Source organism: Botryllus schlosseri, chromosome 14, assembly GCF_051294905.1.
Source record: "Botryllus schlosseri isolate E-star chromosome 14, Bs_hap1, whole genome shotgun sequence".
Taxonomy (NCBI): domain Eukaryota; kingdom Metazoa; phylum Chordata; class Ascidiacea; order Stolidobranchia; family Styelidae; genus Botryllus; species Botryllus schlosseri.
In genome coordinates, this window is record NC_137249.1 from 8,624,918 (window position 1) to 8,648,791 (window position 23,874).

The 23,874-nt window shown below is 40.4% G+C and overlaps 2 protein-coding genes across 2 annotated transcripts; both read right to left on the reverse strand.

The window, feature by feature from the left end:
• Positions 1–331: 331 nt before the first annotated feature.
• Positions 332–3,587, reverse strand: LOC145455407 (lysophosphatidic acid receptor 1-A-like). Its single transcript, XM_080333374.1, has 2 exons — positions 1,957–3,587; positions 332–1,171 (listed from the first exon to the last, which is right to left on the reverse strand). Exons 1-2 carry the CDS (start codon positions 2,632–2,634, stop codon positions 656–658), a joined length of 1,194 nt encoding a protein of 397 aa, XP_080189500.1. The 5' UTR covers positions 2,635–3,587; the 3' UTR covers positions 332–655.
• Positions 3,588–5,758: 2,171 nt separating this feature from the next.
• LOC145455408 (uncharacterized protein CXorf65 homolog) lies at positions 5,759–7,903 on the reverse strand. The gene is made up of 4 exons (XM_080333375.1): positions 7,689–7,903; positions 7,544–7,630; positions 6,217–6,339; positions 5,759–6,143 (listed from the first exon to the last, which is right to left on the reverse strand). The coding sequence occupies exons 1-4, from the start codon at positions 7,723–7,725 to the stop codon at positions 5,926–5,928; spliced, it is 465 nt and encodes a 154-aa protein (XP_080189501.1). The 5' UTR covers positions 7,726–7,903; the 3' UTR covers positions 5,759–5,925.
• Positions 7,904–23,874: the final 15,971 nt, after the last annotated feature.

The window sequence follows — 23,874 nt, forward strand, 5'->3', positions numbered from 1 at the left end:
TCACTTCACTGAAATGTAGGGTTGGAATTAGCAATATAACGTCACGTGACGTCATGAGGTTCACGTTCGCGTTCACACAGAACCTTTCAAAAAGGTTCGCGTTCACACGAACCTGAACCTATCAGAGGTTCACACCATCCCTAAATTAAAAACCCTGACGATGATGCTTCTTATTGATAGCCTTTTAGTCAATTATTGCTCGCTCGCTCTGCTATTATCCCTACTCGCTCAAGAATGGCTGGTCGACATCGCAGTGTGATTTCCCTGGTGCTTGCGCTAACGATTAAACGCTTAATTTGCTTGCTAGAAGCTGTAAGCTCTCTCTCTGCTATTCCATCATAATATTACATTGTTTATTTGTGCAAATTTGTACTGTAATGTAATAAATCAACCATAAAAGGCATATAGCCTATGTGATAAGTGCTTTATGTTTTGTAATTGTTGTAGCCTATTTGCATTGATCGAAGATATGTGCATTGTGAAAGCACGTGCCGTACCGCCGTAAAAGCCGCAACGCTTTCAAAATCTTGCAAGATCAACAGTATCATGATAGACATATATGCTAAAGCTAAGGAGTACAGAACTGTGATGGAATCTATCATATCTATATATGAGAAACGATATTTCGGAATATGTGTAACGATACGTCTGATATCTATAGTAAATCATGAGAGCTCCACGGCATGCTAGATGTCGAATGTCGCGCAGGGAGCTTGTCGTCCTGACAGATTTCTTGGTTCCTGTGGGGATCGTGCAATACATTATATTTATCCAGAACTTCCAGGTGGGACGCTATTTCAATCATTTGGACGGCGTTCTCTTGGGTTTGCATACTTCGCGATATTCGTCTGATTTCTCTATGTCGCCCGTTGCTGGTTAAGCGCGAAAAGAATGACCTCCACAGCTTCTTCGAATTTTTGGACATGTACGGAATTCGTAAAAAATAGAAGAAAGGGTTCAGAATAGAGTTCAAGTTACTTATGACTACCATCACGCGCATGATTGAATGAAGCTGGCGAGAGTTGTGGAAATAGGACAGCACACAGAGAATAGCCAAAGGACCGGTCGTAAGCAAGAATCCGCCCAACACGATAATCATGGTCTTGATCAATTTCATTTCCGACTCTTTTCTTCTTTTGTTTTTGATGAATTGCTTGGTTTTGCGTCGTACCTTAGGAAATAGATTGACACATTTGCAAAATTCTCGGGGATTTTACCATCCGAGTTAAAAAATAATAGACAAGCTTTTGCAATTTTTCTCCATTTTTTTCATGCAACTTTTGTAACTTTTTCGATTTTTCATGAAACTTTCTGCAACATTTTTTCGATTTTTCATCCAGATTTTTGCAGGATTTTTCGATTTTTCATGCAAGTAACTTTTTATTGAAAATATTTGACACAATAGATCGCCTAATTATTTCACTGTCGTTTAAATTTGGGGTCCTTTATGATTTGACGTACATGCCGGCTAGACCGCCAAAAATATATTTTCACTGGGTCTATTTTTTAGGCTATTGATTTTGTTGAAGTCACCAACACTGAGTTTTGCTACAGTGCGTTGGATACAGATCGATTCGAGTATCTCATACCCTAATAATTTCAAGGAACTTGTCCACGAATGCAACTTTTTACTGCAACTTTTGTGAAAAATAAATGCAACTTTCCACGGATTTGACTGCAACAAAAACTTGACCTAATAATGACTGATACGGACACTCGGAGAGGCCTTCACAAATAATTATGGGTACCGCATGTCCTCCATTGGTATTTTCAATCCGTACGGGAGCAAAGTTCGTCGTGAATTAATTGAAGGGTTAATTTTTACTATGCTATGCATCTGGTATTGCAACTGGACATCGACTTGCCTTATTTTCAATCATCAATATCTGCAATGTCGATAGAGACACGCTAAAATATTAATTTAATGTACATCAAATTTGTTAATCTCAGTCTTACCTTCACAACGATGAGGACGTATACCAACACCGAGGACAGCAGTGATAATATGAGACAGACTCCTCCCATGAGCAATGTCTCTTTCTTAAACGGGGTCATCATTTGCGAGCATTGCTCACCGATGCAGTATAATAAGTTTTGATCCCTGTTATAAATCCTGCAGTCGCAAACTGACGAACAACTCCATCCCATTGCCGGCGCCGCTATGAAAATACACGTTGGAAGCGCCCAAGACATCCCGATCGCGAGGCATACAACTCGCTTGGTCATGATGCGTTTGTATCTTGAGTGCTTCAATATATAGATGTATCTATCAATCGCAATGAAAAGGACCGCCAGCGTTGACGCTGATGATGCAGTGGCTAGAATTCCGTAGTTCATCATTCCGTGTAACAGCGTAACGTAATGGAACGCCTTTGAAGACAGAAAACCGATCCAAAATATGATACCGCCGACGAATAGATCAGCCACTGCTAATTGCGCGATGAAACAGTTAAGAGGCTGGAAGCGCTTTCTGGAATATTTCATCAGAACAACCAACACAAATATATTTCCGGCGATAATTGAAAGACTCTCCACGACGACTATCGGCTCCCCCCATGACTCATGATTGATGCAAACGTTCCGCAATCCATTGCTTTCATTCGATTGAGTTTGACTGCGTGTTGCGTTATCCATTTGGATGTATATGTGTCAACATGCATCCATCTACTTCACGGGAAAAGCAAACTTGAAAATGATTTGGTAGACCTGACACTTCGATAATAGTTTCAATTAGCTATATACGTTCATTTAAAAATAGATTAATAATGGATATATAGCATAGAATATATATAGAGAGAGTTTCCACTATAACCAAAATGCGGATTTCAGTCTGGATCGTAAATATAAATATAATGCATATCCCCTATTTTATTCATCAATAGAAGTAGGCTATTGGGCTTGCCTGATTACTAGTGAAATTAAACTTGTCTCCTATTACAATATAACAGCACCAATAAACGTCAACGGAACAAAACTTTTAAGGCATAAACGTACCAAAATTAGTTGCAAAATGATCGATGCAAATGTGTGCATACCAAGAATGTGACATGAGACAATGCTGAATATGCTGCATGCCACAATATAGTTGTGTCACGACTAAGAATGTCATGACAAATTGCTGCATGCTGTTGGAACACATATCCGGTTTATTTCCTTCCGTGAATGTATAGGGCTCGTTCGGTCCAAGACTCGGGCAGAAATCTTTCGTTGGCGCCACGGATTGTTACGACATATGATATTCCGTGACAGCACCAACCGAGTATTCAGGCGGACGCGTGCTATCAGAGGTTAAAGCGACCATGCGATTTCTTTCTCTGCGTAGTTATGTGATCACGAAAAATAGTACTTGGTTATACGTCATTTCTACTGTCGATATGATTAATAGCCTCATCTGCTCGTTACGATCGACAATAGTCCATGAAACTACGAGATAGCTTTTTATACGTGTCCTATATCAGTATCGGTATCATTTTATTAAAAACTTCATCATTTCAAAACACCACAAGACTGCGATACAATGAAAAGATAGGAAGGTGTCGAAACGACTTCGATTAGCCTAACCTTGGCGATGTAAAGAAGAGGCATGCACACTGAATGAAAAATAAAAGAAGACTAAGTATCACTGACCTTTCGACATCAAATTCATTCGCGGAAGTCACACACACAAAGCGCATCATTTATTGGAAAATTGATTTACGGCCAACTTTGTCATTCTCGGCCCCGATGAATTGAATATACTCATTAAACTTTCACGCACCTATGACGCAAGGTCCCGAAAGAACGGTTTATTATAGACTATAGGGTTATCATATGTCCTTTTAAGAGGATTTGACATCTTTTTTCACTAAATTGAAAGTGTCCTCGGAGGACGCCTGAATGTCCTCTTTTTTGAGAATTTGTGCTCTTTTTCTCGAAAAAGTTTTAAAATGCGCCCAAAAACTAGACTCTGATGCAGCGAACGTCAGAGTTGGAATGACAATCAACGAAAAATACGACGCGACGGGTATTTTGGGAGCAGAGATGGGAAATACGACTTTTTAAAAAGCAAACACAGTACTATTGGTCGGCAAATTTTCAAAATCACTAGTTTTATTTTCCGGTACTAGAGCTTTCATAATTTTTGAAAAGTGTCCTCTTTTTTGGACTCCAAAATATGGTAAAGCAAATATAAATATACAATACTATTTATATTACAGTTATAATATTGCTGCTAGTGCTACGTGCATATTTTGTATGAGTATTGAGTATATATATGCCTGTTTCTACACTCACGAATGACCAAATTCATCAAAAATGATCCCGGAGACTATAGCTACTACATTACTACTACTACTACTATACTACTACTACTACTACAGCCATTTGCATAGCTGCTTCGGTTAATTCCGAGTGTTTGCTTCCGAGGTATCACCCGCGATCGCCTATCCGATATCCTGTCACCATCATAGTCTGATGAACGTATACGTATTAATTGATCCAATATTTCATCTCTGTCACTGAGTATCTCCATCACACAGCATTTATGAAATTACCTTGACTTCTTATTGTTGCATGATATTTAGGCAGCAGTCGACTTTTGTGAAGCCCCTTTTCAATTAAGCCTTAACGCCTCAGCAATCTCGTGAGTCGTGACTATAACATATATCGTGATTGCGTGGTGTGAACGTGAGATTCACGTTCTGTGTGTGAACCTCAGAAATTTAGACGCTCGCGTTCACAAACGAACCTTGGTGGATTCTGCTCTGTGAACCATTTTCATATATTACAATTTCCAGTTCATTATAACATCTTTGATTTAAATTTATTGCATTTCAACTGCGGGCTACTCTATGCGTGGCACTGGCAGCATAAAAAATCAGCACTAAACGAGTATGCACCTTGACAATCTCAAAAATTTTACTCGCTTTGTTACAAAATTTTGCTCGAAATATCCAGCTTTCCGTAAGTGAATATTTAGTGACTCTCTGCTGTGAGCTTGACTCGCAATGACACAACACCAAGGGTGAAATACACTACATGTACACAGCGAATGATGCGTATTCAACCAATCAATGAAATTGACATCGTTGTCTGATGTAAAAAATCTAGCAGGCGTACGGGGTCAATCTTGACTTCATATGTTTATTGTGTTGGTTACTGCTGTATAGCTTGATAATGGAGTATATGCATATCGGTAGCAAGTATGGAAAACCGTTTTACACGCTGCTCAATATCAACGTCGCAATACTCGGACGTCGAATACATTGTCCGGTCTGACCTAGACCGTTAAGGCGTAAGCTTATTCCCTTGCAAGTCCTCGTCAAAATTGTTGGCAAAGCGACGGAAGATATTGATTTTAGGGGATTATTATATCATTTGATTGCCCCAGTTTATACATTTGCCCACGTTTAAAACGTCAATATGTACTTCAGCATTGAGGCATTATGTTGCCCGAGTCGTCGCTAGGTATCGTGTACACATTAATATAGACAAACGCTTCACAGAAATGTAGGGTTGGAATTAACAATATGACGTCACGTGACGTCATGAGGTTCACGTTCACATTCACACAGAACATTTCAAAAAGGCTCGCGTTCACACGAACCTGAACCTTTCAGAGGTTCACATCATCCCTAGCAGCATATACCAATGTTAGGCTATTTAAATTCCTGATTTTGATACGTAATACAGTCGAATCATTTCATTAGCCGCCAGTATTACACCAATCAAATGTGTTACTTGCTTCGAATTTAGATCTTAATAATACTGTATAAGAACATTGTAGATTGTTTGCTTTATTGAAATGTGAAATGGAATAAAACACCAACTTTTTATCAGCTCTACTTGCCTATCACTGTGATGCTAAATTCAATGGATTGTTTGATTATGATTTCGAGTTTTTTCTGAATTTTATTGCGATATAAAGCTACAATTGCACAGTGTGTCTCATATCTTCATGACAGAATTTCGTTTCGCCGACTTCACTTTTTGTGATTGATTCCCTGTGCCTCTTTTTCTTGCGCTTTGATACTTCTTGTCCTTCGTCGAGACTTGTTGGTTAGGTTTAGACATCCGCCGGAGTCTATCGCGGAGTTCCGGATTTGTCTTTTCCAAATTTTCGAGAAGAGACTCATATCTATTGGGTTCTTTTCCTGAGTCTGATTCTAAAAGCAAGACATTTGCGAATTTCGTACGCTGCATGGCGAGCCAGAGAAACGGAGTTGTGCAACCACATACTCGAAACTTTGATGAGTACGTAGCTCTTCCTGCCTTCCACAAACTGACTCGCGTATTCCGTTAGATTCTCTTCGTCGGAAATGTTTGCGATTTGTCCGCTTTCGTCGACGAGATCAAGAATTTCTGTCACAATGACATTAATAGTCGCATAAGTAGTGCGGTTTGTATTAGTGCTAGGCGGATCGACAAATTCTCTGGTCCGACTCCGATCCTTTTTTTTAAAGTTTACTGGTCCGACCCCAGTCCGACTCCTGGGCCGGATTCTTGAAATCCGGTTCGAAGAAATCCGACGATAATCGTCTACGTCTACGAGATAGTAGAACATACGGTACGGGTTCAGGTTATATTGCAACAAAAGAAACATGACATTAAGATCTCCACAGATTTGTTTCAAATATCAAAACTAAAACACCACAGAAAATTCAACAGGCTTGTGTCGAATATAACAACAAAACGAATATGACAAGAAAAAATCACAGGTCGGTATTGAATATTGATTGAAACAATACAAACAGGAAATTAAAACTCTTATCTGAAGTAATTGTGCAAACTTGGGGAATGCGGTTTATTTCCATGAAGTGTTCAATGTAACTATTGAAGGGTGGAAGAGATGACAATGCTGTCGTTTTCGTTGTAAAAAAGTAGGCTGCTGATCCGGCTCCGATCCAACTCCGGCCAAAAAATGAGAAAATCTGGCCGGATATCCAATCCCATGATAACCGTATATTACCTGATAGTAAACATATAACCGTACATTGGAAGATGTTAATTCAAATCGGCCAAATATATAGGATTAGTCACAAATCGGAGATGAACAGCTTCTTTGAGGTACAGAACTTCAATATACAATTGAATAGTATATTCATATTGAAATGAACCCGAGTGCCAGCCGAAAATATTCGGGTTCATTTCAATATGAACATACTATTCAATTGTAAATCGGAGATGGAAATCGATCATTTTGTGGGGATTTCCGGGGCTGCCGCCTTGCATACTATCATAGTACCGTATGCATATTTATTCCATATGTATGTATATAACTGCATGCCGTTTCCGAGTGTTAGTCGAATGATAACTGCATATCTCGATTCTTTACATTCTAGGAATGACCGCGAACCCCAACCCTGTACAGTGGTTTATTTCGCTGCGCAATTCAAACCACTGGATGTCGCTAATGCACGAATCATAATTCATATCGTTCTGTCTCGATTCGCATGCATATCCGGAGCAATGAAGGCACTCAATATGTGAAGGTAGGCATTCATATTATATTTCATGTCATTATTGAGTGCCAGACGCTGTGAAATAGAACATAGAATAGACTTACCCGTTTCGCTCCTCTTGCATTTCTCACGGATGCATTCTAACAGTAATAAACTTCTGCAATGAGGGTTGAACAGCTCTTGCTCATTTTCTAAAATCGAAATTCATGCGGTCATCCGTAATCATTCGCTTCCCAAAACGATTCGTACCTCCATACTTCACAGTAATGAAAAATTGTGATGACATTCTTTGGACTCTTCGATAATTAGGAAATTAAACCGTAAACTGGTCAAGATCGACGAGCATTGTTGAGTCACAAAGGAGGTTGAATCCGCACGCCGAATTGACTTTCTTAGCCAATTTACACTTATTTGAGATCGGGTGCATTTTTCATGAACAAATAAAACGTCAGTAGTTGTATAGATCTGCTCTTAAACCCGCATTCAATCCGCATGCTAAATTGTAATGTCTTTGTAAATGCATAGCAAGCTACTGCATGCATAGTACATACGGACACGGATAGTCGGATACCCAGAATTACGATAAAGCCCGCTAAACTATACGAAAATTAATACACATTACACATATATATAATATATGTATAAACGGTATAACCCGCTATAGCAAGTTCCCTTTTCGGTGCTTTAGACTCGGATTACTCTTCCTGGCGCCTGGTTTTAGATGGTACAACAGATAATATGAATATCTATCACTTAACCTCGCCAGTTAATCAAATAGTGATAAAATCATTGGAACAATATATTTATTTTCTCTGCGCAAATTTCAGTGCTGAATATCACGGGCTAGTATATCTTCTGTCACTCAAATCATCGATGACGGAACATGTCAACCGGTAGTAAATAAGATTAGAGCAGATGATCTTGCCAAAGCCTGCCACTATACGGTTTGGTTATTATTGCCACAACAATGCGCTAAAATACGAATTCTGCGTCGTTTTCTCAAACCTCGTTATTTGTATTGTATACATCGCAAACCATATCTTCAATCTATAACTTCAATGTGTCAACGCGACCGAATGCAGACAATAGAATTCAGAAGTAACAGCAGCGCAACAGTAGGAAAGTAACATTATCTGTATTGTTTTGACCTATAGTGAGAGCTGGTTTTTGTAAGCAATGAATGGCGTTGCGTTGTTGCGTTACCGGGCTTTTGTATACATGATGTATGTGTTCGGAATTCGGATACATTTTAGGGAAGTGGCGTGAATTTATGCGTCGCTCTTGAATTAGTTTAATTGCGTCGCATATTTAACATGTGGATAATTCGGAATAGAGATCACATTTTCAAACCTTTTTTCGAATTATAACCGCAATTCCCGATTAATCAATTTTGCGCCGTGATACCCAGCCAGACAGTGCGACGAAGGACATATCCATGGTGGCATAATACTATATTTGAACAGCCAGACAATACCGAACTGAAATTATGTCATGCATATAATAGATCCATAAAAATATTTTTCCTCAAATGAATTTGAACGATATTATACTATTTCAGGGATAATTATCATCACAAATTTGACAGAGTTACGTTTATATTGACGACAGAATAATCATCAAAACCAAAAACACTAGAGTGAGTATATTGCAGAGATGAGCGGATTTGAAATTTCTATGTCCTAATCCAATCCAAATCCGAACATTGAAATCCAAATCCAAATCCTAATCCATAACTATTTCTTATTCAAGTCCATGTCCAATCCTAATCCGATTCCAACTGGAAATTCAGAAAAAATACTAATTTATGCAATGGAGGGATTCGAAAATTTTCTTTCACAACCAACGATTCACTTGATTCAAGATAACTTAATCCCATAAGTATATTAATATCTGATCTGAACAAAGTTTGTCGCCATTCGCCTCACGACATTACAATCTCCCAGAAAATGGGTTAATCCAATCCAAATCCTAATCCATTCTGAAAAAAATGTCTAATCCAAATCCAATCCAAATCCGACAAAATTTCACAAATCCTGTTTTTTCAAAACCTAATCCTAATCCATGCTCATCTCTGGTATATTGGCGTGGGCAGTGGCGGAAAGGCGCTCTTGCGTCCTCCAAGATAACAGGTTTTGGTATATTCGTCACACAACACGTCACGGTGGATCTATATATTGCTACGTCCTTCAATCCTTGGTAAAAAATAAGTTGAAATTCCCCGAGAAAAGTTCTTCCTGGCTACGCCAGTTTGTGAGTGATTAAGTATATACCGTAGTCGTAGTTATAACGCTACTGGCAATTCTCTGTAAATGCAGCCATATGGGAGATATGTGGATTTACATGCGAACGAAGCCGTGCGTCATACTTTACTTGTGTCATTTATCTCACATTAATTATTTGATTGTTTGTCTATATTCTATATATACTTCCTGTAAACGGCTGTCCCAATTCCGTTATTCCGTTGTGCGCGAAAGCGTAAATAGGTCGCTCTCGAAGTCACAAGCTGTGACGGCATAGTTAGTCTGCGACGCACGTGTTCTCAGAGCCCGCATAAGAGGTCGGCGCGCTCGCGCTTCAGTCGTAAGATAGACAATTGACTCCATTTCGCTTCATTTATTCTTTATATTTCTTATCGAACCGCAGTATGATTTGAACCTGGTAAATCTACAAGTTTCTGACCACTAATTACTACTATTTGGCTGTTCTGTGCTAGTAAAGAAAGCTCCTTGGATCTGCGTGTGTGATCAGGATTGCAAGAGTACTCAGAGCGGTCATTAGTCAGTCAACTAGTGCGTGCAACGGGAACTGTAGCTGTAGCGTCGACTCCAATCAAGCATTATACCAGCGTGACTTGCAACAAGTCGTTGCAGCGACCGCTACAGTCAGAAACTTTACCAGTTACAAAGTTGAAAGTCGGAGAAGTTGAAAGTAATGGAAGCTGCAGCAACGCCAGAGAAAGCTGACTGCTCAGCCGTCCAAAGTCAAACTGTGGCAACGTCAGAGACGAGTGCTGACTGCCCAGCTCCACCAAGTTCGGAAAATGTTGAAGACTGTGGAAGTGTCAAAAAAGAAATTGTGGACCAGATCCCGGCGAAGAGCAAGTCAGTGGGTTCTGATGTTCCAACCAGTAGTGACGGCACTTTCCATGGATTCGACCAAAGATTGGTTGAACTTGAACGTCAGTTCCGTGAAACAGAAAGAGATGTTAAAAGTCGCATGGAATCGGTTGAGGATATTATGACGCAATCCGCAAATAAAGAAAAATTACGGGAAGCAATGAAAGGCGTTTCTCGCTGCAGAGACGAATTGCGCAAAATTACGGAAGAAATTATTTCAAATCACGCTGAAAATACGGAAACTAAAGATTTCACCAACAGTCTGAGGTTGGTGGAAATAGATATTAAAAAAGTCCGACAAGAAGTAAAAGATTTCATGATGCTTCCATCTGAAAATGGATCCGTATGTAGCCGAGCGAAATCTGGAGCCGTCTCGAGATCGAGTCGACATACGGAGTACAGTCGCGCTAGTCATAAACAACAATTATATGAACACCAAAAGGAAGCAGCTGCGTTGAAAACTAGACTGGAATTTACGAAGCAAGAAGCTGAAATGAAGAAAAGGGCTTTGGAAATGGAAACTAAATGCAAAGCAGAAATGGAACGATTGAAAATGGAAAACGAAGCAAAGTTGAAGCAATTGTCTCTGGAGTCTGAGCTAGCTGAAAAACTAGCCATGATCGAAGTTTGTGAGCAAATTGAAAGGGAAGAAAACCCCTTTGACCTTGATGACGACGAAGATGTCGTACGTGATGAAGCAAGTTTTACAGAAATACGAAGTAAGGTTCCCGTCTTGAATTCGGAGGAAAAGGTACAAAACTTCGTTATTAGTAACCCACATGTGTGTCCTGAAGTTAGGCAATGTAATGTCAAATCTAGTGAACCCGTATCCTACGGCCCAGTTATTGATGAAACTCCTGTGCAAATGAACAATGTCCCACATGTTGAACCGGAAGCAACCGGTCGAAACACGTTTGTAAAGATGCCCGTTAATCAATCTATCGATATACCAATTGATCGTCAATACAATATGAAACCGTTGACGCGAATACCTGACATAAAGGTTTGGGTTTTCGATGGCGATGAAACTAATTATATGGAATGGGAAAATTCGTTTAAAGCGTTAGTTGAAGATAGAGTGTATTGTGTTCATGAAAAGATGAATTTGTTGAAACAACATCTTGGTCCGGGCCCGCTGAAAGTTGTGAAATGTTATTTTCTGCGTGGTTCTGAGGAATCCTATCGAAAAGCAATAAGTGACTTGCGAAGTAGGTATGGAAGCCCTGTCGTTGTTGGGCTGGCCTTCCTAGATAAATTAAAAGGTTGGCGTCCTATAAAGGAAAATGATAGACTTGGGCTGCAAGAATTCTCTGATTTCTTGGAGCAAGTTTTTGTGAACAGAAGGTTTGTGCCAGAGTTAGGCATTCTTGATTACTCGTCAAGTCATATGTATGTGGTGAAGAAGCTACCTCCGTCACTGGTCGAGAAGTGGCGCGTTAAAGTGTTTCAATACAAAGTGGAGACCAATGATCAAAATTGCTACCCACCCTTTGAGTATTTCGTGTCATTTGTAAGAGATCAGTCAGAGCTTCAAAATATGCCGGAATTCAGAATGTTGAACGAAAACCGAAATAGTAATATCACGGAATCTGCTCAAAAGTATGGCCGTGATAGGCCATGTGTTTCATTTGGAACTAATGTTATGTCAGGCGAATATAATTGCATGTTTTGTGGAAAAAATGACCACCATATCCCAGATTGTGTGGATTTTGAGAATTTACCGTTTTCTGAACGAATATCGTTTATGCGTGACAAGTTTTTGTGTTATGGATGTGGGGAAAGATGTACTAGAATGCACCATGGTAAAGATTGTCCAAACCGCGTAGTTTGTAGGAAATGTGACAAGTTACATTTAACTAGCTTGCATCCGTGCTCTGCTCCCGCTGTTTCGAATAGTATTGAAGTGTCCGAGTATAAGACTGTGGGTGATTGATGTTGTATAATTGGTGCTTTGGTCTCATATTTTATCCCTGTCTGTTCTGTATTATCGCTGTATAATGTATGTGATTAGCATTTGTTTGTGTTTGTTACCTGTTGCCTGTTAGGGTCTATTTCTCCCTTTGTGTTCGATGTAATGTTTGTAAAAGTCCGTTACCCGACGTGGAGTCACATTGTTTACGAAAATAGTTGTTAAGACATTTGTGTTGCACAAAAATGTCCTTAAGTGGGGAGTGTAAACGGCTGTCCCAATTCCGTTATTCCGTTGTGCGCGAAAGCGTAAATAGGTCGCTCTCGAAGTCACAAGCTGTGACGGCATAGTTAGTCTGCGACGCACGTGTTCTCAGAGCCCGCATAAGAGGTCGGCGCGCTCGCGCTTCAGTCGTAAGATAGACAATTGACTCCATTTCGCTTCATTTATTCTTTATATTTCTTATCGAACCGCAGTATGATTTGAACCTGGTAAATCTACAAGTTTCTGACCACTAATTACTACTATTTGGCTGTTCTGTGCTAGTAAAGAAAGCTCCTTGGATCTGCGTGTGTGATCAGGATTGCAAGAGTACTCAGAGCGGTCATTAGTCAGTCAACTAGTGCGTGCAACGGGAACTGTAGCTGTAGCGTCGACTCCAATCAAGCATTATACCAGCGTGTCTTGCAACAAGTCGTTGCAGCGACCGCTACACTTCCTGTCCCTTTCTAAGTCGGGCTTTCTAGAGCTTCATAAACTTACCGTGACTATAGTTAATCGGTCGAAAGTCGCATGATAATTTGATCCGCACAAACCGTCACAAGATTTTGCTTCGCGCGAATATTATTTTGTTCTTTCCCGCAAATGTTGCTGGTACGCGCATGTCAATGAAAATATCGACGATGAAGTACTACTAATATGATGCTTCCGAGAAATCTCACACCAGCACCACTTACAGCAGAAAACCGTACACCATCGCCAATTAAGCAACTAACGATGTCACCTATATAAGATCACACGTTGGCTAAGGTAGATTATCGTCGTGTTTACAAATATGTTGTAGGTGCAACATCGTCTATTTTAATCTCCTGCACCGCGATTTGCACGTCGCCGATGGTGATGATGGTGCTGAACAGCGAATAAAATGCCTTCATACATTGGGTTAACAGGCGATATCGCCGAGGACAACAGAATCCCACTAATAGTATCTCAATTCAGGTCGGCTTCCGATGAAAAAGAGTACGTAAGCGCCGATTTTCATATATTTTGGTGTCGCGACACGGCTATCAAGTTCATAAATCCCCGATAAAGATAGTTCTGCGATGATACGGCTGTCTCGTGATATACCCGTTTCGCACTTTAATGTAATTATAGCATTCACAAACTCGACACATCGACACAAACTCTGAAATATTTTTCCTTGGTAATTTTGATATTAAAGTTGACTATGTATAAGTGCGTGCGACAGTCCCGTAACGATATTAAAGTTGACTGTGTATATGTGCGTGCTATGCTACCGTAAAATAGATTAACGCAAAAGTCAGTATAGAACTGCGTTAGTTTTAAAGGTGTTCCAACATAAAATATGTTACGAAATTTGGTATGCTGCATTATCATAATGTCCTACAACTGCGTACCAAATTTCGAGTTGGGGAAATGGTAATTTCGATATTAAAGTTGATTATGTATAGGTGCGTCCTACAGTCCCGTAACGATATTAAAGTTGACTGTGTATATGTGCGTGCTACGCTCCCGTAAAATAGATTAACGCAAAGTCGGTATTGGACTGCGTTAGTTTTAAAGGTGTTCCAACATAAAATATGTTACGAAATTTGGTATGTTGCATTGTCATAATGTCCTACAACTGCGTACCAAGCTTCGAGTTGGGGAAATGGTAATTTCGATATTAAAGTTGACTATGTATAGGTGCGTGCCACGCTACCGTAGTAATGACGCGGTGAACTGGTATCTAGCCTGCGCGTGAGTGTGTACGCGTGCATTCACCGATTCGAGGCTCGGATCCCACGTCATTTTCCGAGGCTGGATTTCCGAGGCTGTGATCCCCTCTGGTATCCAATGAAGTATACACTGCGAAATTTTATTTAGGGCGTGCTTTATTTCCCAAAATCAGTAATAATAATGATAATAATGCTAGATTGCAGACGTACGTAATTTGCTATTTGTTACATGCTGAATTAGTTTTTGTAGAAATCAAACATCTTTCCAGTTATAACTGTGCTTAAAATGAAAATGAATTTAAACTCAGTTGCTCAAATCAAGGAGTTTTTATAAATTTATATCTGTGTGTATGTTTAGGTATGATCACCCATAATTATATTAATATATGAGAAATAACATATAAAACTGTAAGCCCGGACGAAAAACTTTCTTTGCGAAAACTCGCTTCGTTTTCAATAAGTGTTCTCAACTTTACCGGCTTGCGGAACATTTACGCTCATCTGCAAGCCTACGCGAACCAAAGATCTACCACAACACACCTAACTACAAAATACACATCTAATACAATACCATGGAATACTGGTGCACAAAATGAAAAGTGCATCAACAGAGTATTGAATAATTAAAATTTAATTTAATTAAAATTCTTATGTACAGAACCCAGTCATCACTTGCGCGCTAGGGATGGTGCCAACCCATAAAAGGTTCAGGTTCGTGTGAACGCGAACCTTTCTGAAAGGTTCTGTGGGACCGCGAACGTGAACCGTATGACGTCACGTGACATCATATTGCTAATTAACCCTACATATTATCCGTGTATAATCGGTGTCTTATAAAAGCCTAGAATTGAACTGTGCTACAAGTTGGCACCAACGGAAAACAAATGAAGAAAAATTGGCCTGGTGTAAATGACCATCGTAGTGGGCAAACACCATGAATACCACAAACAACAACAACAACCCTATACAGTTCAGTGAAGTGATATATTAATGTACACTAGGGCTCGGCAACCTTTTTGTAAACAGCGTTCCAAAATGTCAAAAAATATCAAATTATTACGAACTGAGGTTCCAAACATTTCTAGTTTTGTCATATTTAGCGTTTCAAGCAATGAATTCCACCAACCGCTCATATGCATCTGGCATAACGGCATCGGTTATACCAGTGAAGTGATTCTTGAAGTATTGGTCGCGAATGGTATAAATTTTGGTCGCTACCGCACTAGCACTATCGCCTAGGGATGGTGTGAACTTGAGGTTCACGTTCGCGTTCTGTGTGTGAACCTCGGAAATTTAGAGGTTCGCGTTCACAACAGAACCTTGGTAGGTTCTGCACTGTGAACCTTTTTCATATATTACAATTATAACATTATAACATCTTTGGTTCAAATTTATTGCATTTCAACTGCGGGCCACTCTATGCATGGCGCTGGCAGCATAGAAAAATCAACACTAAACGAGTATGCACCCTGAAAATTTCAAAACTTTCACTTGCTCTGTTAGAAAAGTTTGCTCGAAATATCCAGTTTTCAGTTTGTGAATATTTAGTGACTCTCTGATGTAAAAAATCTAGCAGGTGAGTGATTGGGTTGTTGACTACTGCTGTATAACTTGTTAATGGGGTAATATCGGTAGCAAGTATAGAGCCCCGTTTTACACTTTGCTCAATATCAACGTCGCAATACTCAGACGCCAAATACATTGTCCGGTCTGGCCTCGACCGCCGAGGCGAAATTATTGGCAAGGCGACGAAAGATATTGATTTGATTGGAATATTATATCATTTGATTGCCCCACTTAATACATTCAATAAATACTTTAACATGGTGGCATTATGTGCCCGAGTCGTCGCTAGCTATCGTGTACATTAAAATAGGCTATCACGTCACTGAAATGTAGGGTTGGAATTAGCAATATGACGTCACGTGACGTCATGAGGTTCACGTTCGTGTTCACACAGAACCTTTCCAAATGGTTCGCGTTCACACGAACCTGAATTTTTCAGAGGTTCACACCATCCCTAGCCTTCCCACAATACAATCAAGAAACTAGACTTCAATAAATCGCGTAAAGCGTGGAAAAAATTTTTCCAAAAAATAATCTGCCCTAAAAACTATATTTAAGTTGATTTACGAAATAATTTTGTTTCGCCTACGAGCTTTGTATGTTTCAAAACCTTCTGTTTCACTTTTTGCAAAAACATGGTTATAATATGTTGTTTGCGCCAAATCATTTGGCGTGCATGCAAAATCACCTCGCGCGCCACAAACTGCACGCGTGTCGGGGGTTGCCGACCCCTGATGTACACGATGCCGAGCGACGCCAAATATATCAACGAACAATTAAATGCTATATTAATCCCATAGAATCAATATCTTCCGTCGCTTTGACAACAATTTCGCAGAGAACTTGCAAGGGAATATGAGCTTATATACGTCTTAACAGGCTTGGCCAGACCGGACAATGTATTCGGCGTTTGATTATTTCTACATTGATATTGAGAAGAGTGTAAAACGGGTTTCTGCCTAGATTACCCCATAACAAGTTATACAGCAGTAGGTTTGTCACTTGCCACACGTCCTCTTTTAAGAGGATTTGCCCTCCATTTTTCACAAAATTGAAACTGCTGTCCTCGGAGGACGCCTAAGTGTCTTCATTTTCGGGAATTTGTCGTCTTTTTTTCAAAAAAAAGTATTAAAATGCCATGAAAAGGCCGACTTCCATGCAGAATTGGTAAGCAGAACTGTATAAAAGTGGGTATATAGTGCGGGAGTCGAATAAAATGACGACCTTTTTTTAGTCAACACCACAAAAGTATCGTAAAAAAGCGGGTTTCAAATTTACTAGTTTTCTTAGCTGATACTAGAGCTTTAAGAATTTTTGAAAAGTGTCCTCTTTCAGATCTCAAAATATGGAAACCCTGTATCCAACACCCCAATCTCACGGATTTGATTTTTATGATATAATAAACATATCAAATCAAGATGGATCCCGTACGCCTGCTAGATTTGTTACGTTAGACAACGACGCATTTTTTATAATAATTTCATTGATTGGTTGAATAAGCATCATTCGCTGATTACCTGCATGTAGTGTATTTCGTTCTTGACGTTGTGTGATTGCGGGTCAAGCTCACAGCAGAGAGTATTCACAAACTGAAAGCTGGATATTTCGAGCCAACTTTTGTAACAAAGCAAGTAAAATTTTTGAGGTTGGAAAGATGCATATGATCGTTTAGTGTTGAATTTTTTACGTTACCAGCGCCATGCATAGTGGTCCGAAGTTGAAATGCAAACAATTTCAACGGAAGATGTTTTAATGACCTGAAAAATAGTAATTTATGAAAAATTTTCACAGTGCAGAACCTACCAAGGTTCGTTTGTGAATGTGAAGTTCTAAATTTCAGAAGTTCACTCACATAACGCGAACGTAAACCTCGCGTTCATACCGTCCATACTTGCGCCTCGAGTGCGACGTCGGCAACGCTCGCGCGGATCATGTTACAACACTGCAGGAGATGTCGTCATTTCGCGTTCAAATAAGTACGCTACCTCTGCATTTATTCCGTCAGGCGTCATCAGTTTGGGATCTATATGGCATTTCTATCAATTTCAAATTTTATAAGATTGCGATGAGATAAAAAGATATGTGAAGGTGTCGAAACGACTTGGAGTAGCCTTCAATCCAGTGACGTGCGGTGAGGTTCATGGCTGGTGAGGCACGGACCCCCCCCCCCCCCACCCCCCCCCCCACACACACACGTAAAGTAGCCTACCTGATAAAGAGATCCAAAATGTGAATAACAACAGCAGCGGGTATAGAGAGCATTTTCTTTGCACACTGATAGCCGTTGCAATTCCACATTGTACAATACATGTAGGACGGGTCGCTATTGTGCTAAATGGGCAAGTTTAGACGGATAATAATTACTATCTCTTCGAGTACCGGTATAAATTATTCGAAGCATAAAGCAACGACAATGCAGCGTATGCAAGTAGCTATCACTTACCATAATTTAACGGAAAATAAATAACAGCTACATAAGTAAGGGAATGCATTTGCTGCGCATTACGCATTGGCCGTTGCTACTATATAATTCCAACAAGACTGTTGTATTCCGAAATCGATAGCGCGCTTCACTGTGCTGCGATTGTCCAATTGTTAGCGAATAGTGCAATAGGCAAATTCGTTTGTGCCTCACCTGGCCATTGTTTCTCTGCGATGGCATTGTTTGTAATAAAGCCGAATGTCACCTTACTTGGCGATTTTGAGGGGGCTCCGGTGGTCTGAGACTGTTAATATTTGGATTTTCGGAATCAGTGTGACGATAGCATTTGATTGATACCAATTGTTATGAATTCCGAGCTATTTATGATGAATTGCATTGTCGCAGGTGAGGCACGACCCGCCCGTGCCTCACCTGTGCCGCAACTCTCCTTACGCGCTGTATTTTTGAATAATAATTATGCAAATCGATGATGTCGTGTGAAAAAATGTTCAAATTTACTTATTTATGAACATCGATGTAAAATATCAATAATCATCGACTCATGGAGGGTTTGCATAATTTTCACTTATTCGCCCTGACGACAGGTGAGGCACTGCCTCACCTGCCTCATTGGACCGCACGTCACTGCTTCAATCAAAGACCCACCTGAGAACATGCTCCGGTGGTAAGACCGATGAAAACTCGAGCGTGAGCGAAGGAATCGTAAGTAACAGTAGCCTGGCTCAGGCTCGTCCTCGCTATAGAAAAAGCATTCCATATAATGAGATTGCGTTGCAGAAGTGACACTTGGGAAATGTGTAGGTCTTAGGACTACAGCGTCTCGTCATTGCAATTACATCGAATGGCAAGCGACCTGATTTTGTCGTCCACTCTATCAGTCCCACGCGTCTGAACTCTGATGGTGTGCTGGCTGAGTTCGTTCAGAATGACGATGGGCAAATCGCTCTCATTTTCACAGACGGCAGAAAAATAGAACTGATTGATTGATTAATGATAGGCACTGTGACTGTGGGACTGCAGTCTCGACAGTTATATGTATGTTGTACATATGTGCGACTGTGCGTACCAATGGACTCAAATTAACCTGTATACTATGTGACATGACAAACACTCTTCGCGAAAAGAGTGTGTATTCACACCCTACGGGTGGTACGCGAAAACAGAACCTTACTCAGAATTTTATCGCGCTTATAAAGCCTACGTGCCTGTGCAGTGTGCATATACCTCCATATGTTCCCACGTGCAAGCATGATTGGGATTACCATGTTGTATTTGATTTATACCCAGGTGTAAGTCTGCGGTATGTTTTGGTTTCGTGTGACACCCTTTTGCTAAGAGTGTACGAGCCATATCGTTCAGTCACTGTTTTCCAAATCGAACGTTCGAACCAAGGACGGCGGTGTCATAAAATATTTTCCTGTCCGATTTACCTGCTAGCGTATTTGGCAACTGAAAATCATGGCATGATATAGTTCCAGAGGCCACAATAACTGGAATCCCGATTTACACAGACAAGTATAGATCAATCAGTCAGTCGACAGATTATATTTATAACTGCCCTAGACACACACACAATGTACAATGCGACATACATGCAGTGTTGGGATGACTCGAGTCAGGACTTGACTCGAGTCAGACTCGAGTCAACTTTTTCGTATGACTTGACTTGACTCGAGTCACTTTGCAAAAATGACTTGACTTGACTTGACTCGGCACTTCAAAAATGCGGATTGACTCGTGACTCGGAGCAAAATTTACGAGTCAATTTCAAGTCATCAATAAGTAAACGGTGTCGATTGAATTACTGTATCATGTGTATATTCGGATTATTCGCGATACGCGGGTGACACTTTTGAGAGCAACCATAGTCATTCCCTTATTGTACGTTTCACTGGTCCTCCATTGTTACATACATTGACCGCAAACGAAATCATCTCAGCTAAGCTGAGTCAGCTTACGTTGATGTAGTAGTAAGTATAAGTAGATGAATAACAACCCATCTCTGTTTCTTAGACGGCTCAGTGCTTACATTGTGCGGTCCCCACCTGTACCAACCCTCTTGTATGATTAAAAATCGAATGAATATAGTTTATGCATTTATATTCTCACGGATGTGTAGGTAGATTGGTTGTGTATTATTGTACCATATCAATTTGTTTAAGCTTCTCGAGGCTTTCCATTCGCTCCTCTATTTTGGCAGATAATAACAGACTGTAACATGTAACTTAACTCACGTATTTTATTAGCAGTTTTACGTGTGCGTGTGCGATACAACGCCTTTTTGCATGTATATTTACCTTTAAATTCGCTATTTCATTCAAGATATATGACTAATTAATCTGTCTTTCACACAGCTGGCAAATGTTACGACTTTGAATCATCACTCATACTTCGAAAATTCAATTTGACTTGAATTGTGACTTGACTCGTGACTTGACTTGACTTGACTCGACTTGACTCGAGTCACCTCCAAAAATCGAGTGACTTGACTTGACTCGAGTCACTTTCGAAAATCGATTGACTTGACTCAACTCGAGTCAAAATCTACAATGACTCGAGATGACTCGTGACTCGAAGGTAGTGACTTGATCCCAACACTGCATACATGACACACAATGGGACGTAATGAACAGATAGGGGGATGCCAAACGGCCACCCAGTTGGCGTCTCTTGAATTGGCATCCACCTCGACCCTAGTGCCCGATGTCACAGTCTTCTTCGATGTTATTCTTTCTTCGGCGGCCCTCTAGAGAAGCTATGTCTTGTCCGTTTTCTTTCTTTATCGGGTCTTTTTTCTGGGATTTCATTGTCGCCGTAAGCAGGCCCGTAACTGCCGCACCCCAAACCCCCCAATTGGGGGGGGCGAGCTCGCAGGGGGGCCAAAATTATTTCGTGAATTAGCATAAATTATAGAGTATTTTTTGAAAATTTATGCAACTTTTTCAAAAATCTTTCGCGCTATGCGCGATTTCAAGTTGCCAATTATCTTGATTTTGGGGTACTCTTCCCCCAAGAAAAAATACGCAAGATTTATAGAAATGGGCATATCGGCGCTGGCCATTGCTGCGCTACGACGCAATAATACCTATAAAGTAGGCCATGTAACATGCGACTCCAAGAAGTGTGCCAGAACGATCGGCAGCGAGAAAACCTTGGCCGAGAAGGACTGCCTAATGCTGACCGAAAACTTCGTTATATATGCAAAATACTGTCTTGGCAATCTGAACCTCACAAGACAAATACCATCCCGCAGGGAAAAATTATATGCCAGTGAAGAAATACCAATTTGAAATTGTGTGCGTCTTTTAGTTTCCTAGCCTACGTTATGGCGATTCTATATTTTTTATATAGCAGACAGGAGGTCACGAAATAACATCATGTTAAGGATTTATACCAACGGGCCCTACAGTTTCCAAGACACCTCACTCAGCTCTACCGGTAAATCTGATTACCTGAGCAGAGAGGACAAGAAGTTTATAGCAATATACTTGCAATTCCCGATCTTATTCACCGATTTTATCATGAATTTTCGAAAATTTTCGCGCTTCGCGCTGGCTCACTCGACAGTAGCCTACCACTCACTTCGTGGCAAAAGCGAACAAGATGATGTGGAGTAGGTTTATCACCAGGCCGTGTTATTTTTGGCATATGCCAAAACTGCCAAAAATAACTTATTTTTGGCATTTTTCGATTTTTATTTTTGGCAGTTTTGGCATCGTCCTCTAAATAGATAGTTTCAGCCTCGAATTAGTCACAAAAACGCTTTATTTGGGCTAGTTTGTCAAAAGACACCACAAAATGTGCAGCATCCACTTATAATCAGTGCCAACAAACAATAGGAAGAAGAAAAAACCTAACGATTTGATAGGTTAATAATATCAAACAAAACCACAAAATGTGCAGTATTCATCGGAATCGGTGCCAATAAGCGAAAAAAAGAAAGAAAAGCTTAACAAACACGCTCAACAGCTGATTGTTACAGCTGTTGAATAGACTTAAATCGTTTGCACTGTAACAGTGCTTCCAAACTCAGGTCAGCTAAGTTTCTCCTAAATTCATTTCTCGCCCAGAGAATCTGGGAAATGTCGGCTTCAACAGTAGCCGTTTAGGGAAAGATTGTTGCCAGTCATCCACAAAAGGTTTTCAGAGCTTCAAAATCTTTGGAGGGCCGAACCGGCTTCCATGCATCATGAAATGAGATCACTTCGCCAGTGCCATCGATCTCGTCGCGGAAAGAATTGTCTTCCCGATCCTTTTCCAGGAGTTTCCTGTGTTGTCTCTCAACACATTCTATTTAGTAGCCCGAATATCATTTCTCCTTCAGTCTACTGATATAATCACTTTAGGTGGCTTTAATATTTCAAACTCGCATGGAAGAGTCCTGGGAAGGTTAGCTTGTTTAAGAACATTGACGCAACAAGACTGTCTGGCAAAACGAGACTATTCAGCTCAGAAATAGCCAGACAGTTTGTTGCGTCACAATGTTCAACTCGATCACAATGAAAAAATCGTGGTTGATTTTGGGGGTTCCAGTTCCATGAGCAGAATATAATTTATATTTTAATAATCAGTACTGCGGCAGCTTCTCATTGATACCCGTTTTATCAAATTTAGCGCTAGACAAGCCGGTCAAAAATGGTCGTAAAATTGCCTTTGGACAAATGGAAAGTATGACGTAAACCAAATGCAGTCAGCCGTACAATCTCGCAATGCCCACACCATTTATGACACCATGCTTTCACCCCTAATGGGTGGGCTGGACCCTGATTAAGAAACCTGCCTTTCACAAACGCTCTGCTCGCTTGTAACGCGGTCCTGTTAACACAACACCATGAACGAAATACACTATTTGGCAGGCCGTTTTATTTTTGGCATATGCCAAAAATTGCTTATTTTTGGCATTTTCAAATTTTTATTTTTGGCGGTTTTGGCATCTGGCTCCTGAAATGCCAAAAATAACACGGCCTGTTTATCACCCTATGGGAGCCCAAGACCCAAGATTTTTTGCGGGGCCTGACGAAGTGCTGTTTCGTTCCTGCCAACGGATATACGCCCGAAGATGTTTAATTATAATATTGAGGGGTCCTACCTGATCAAACACACCTCACTCAGCTCTACCTGTAAATCTGATTACGTGAGCAGAGAGAGGATAAAAATAGATAGCAACATATATGGAATTCCCGATCCTTTTGACCGATTGAATCATGAATTTCAGAAATTTTCCGCGCTTGGCGCGTTTAGGCGATTAAAGCTGACCCACTAAACGGCCCGCAATATAGATGATATGTAAGTATAGCGGTAATTAGCGAACAGCCTGAGGGGGGCCTGCGGGGATTCGCCCCCCAGAAGTTCGGTTCATCAACATATGGGGGGCCCAAGACCAACGTTTTGGGGGGTTGGCGAAGTGCTGTTACGGCCCTGGCCGTAAGAACAGCGGGGGTCC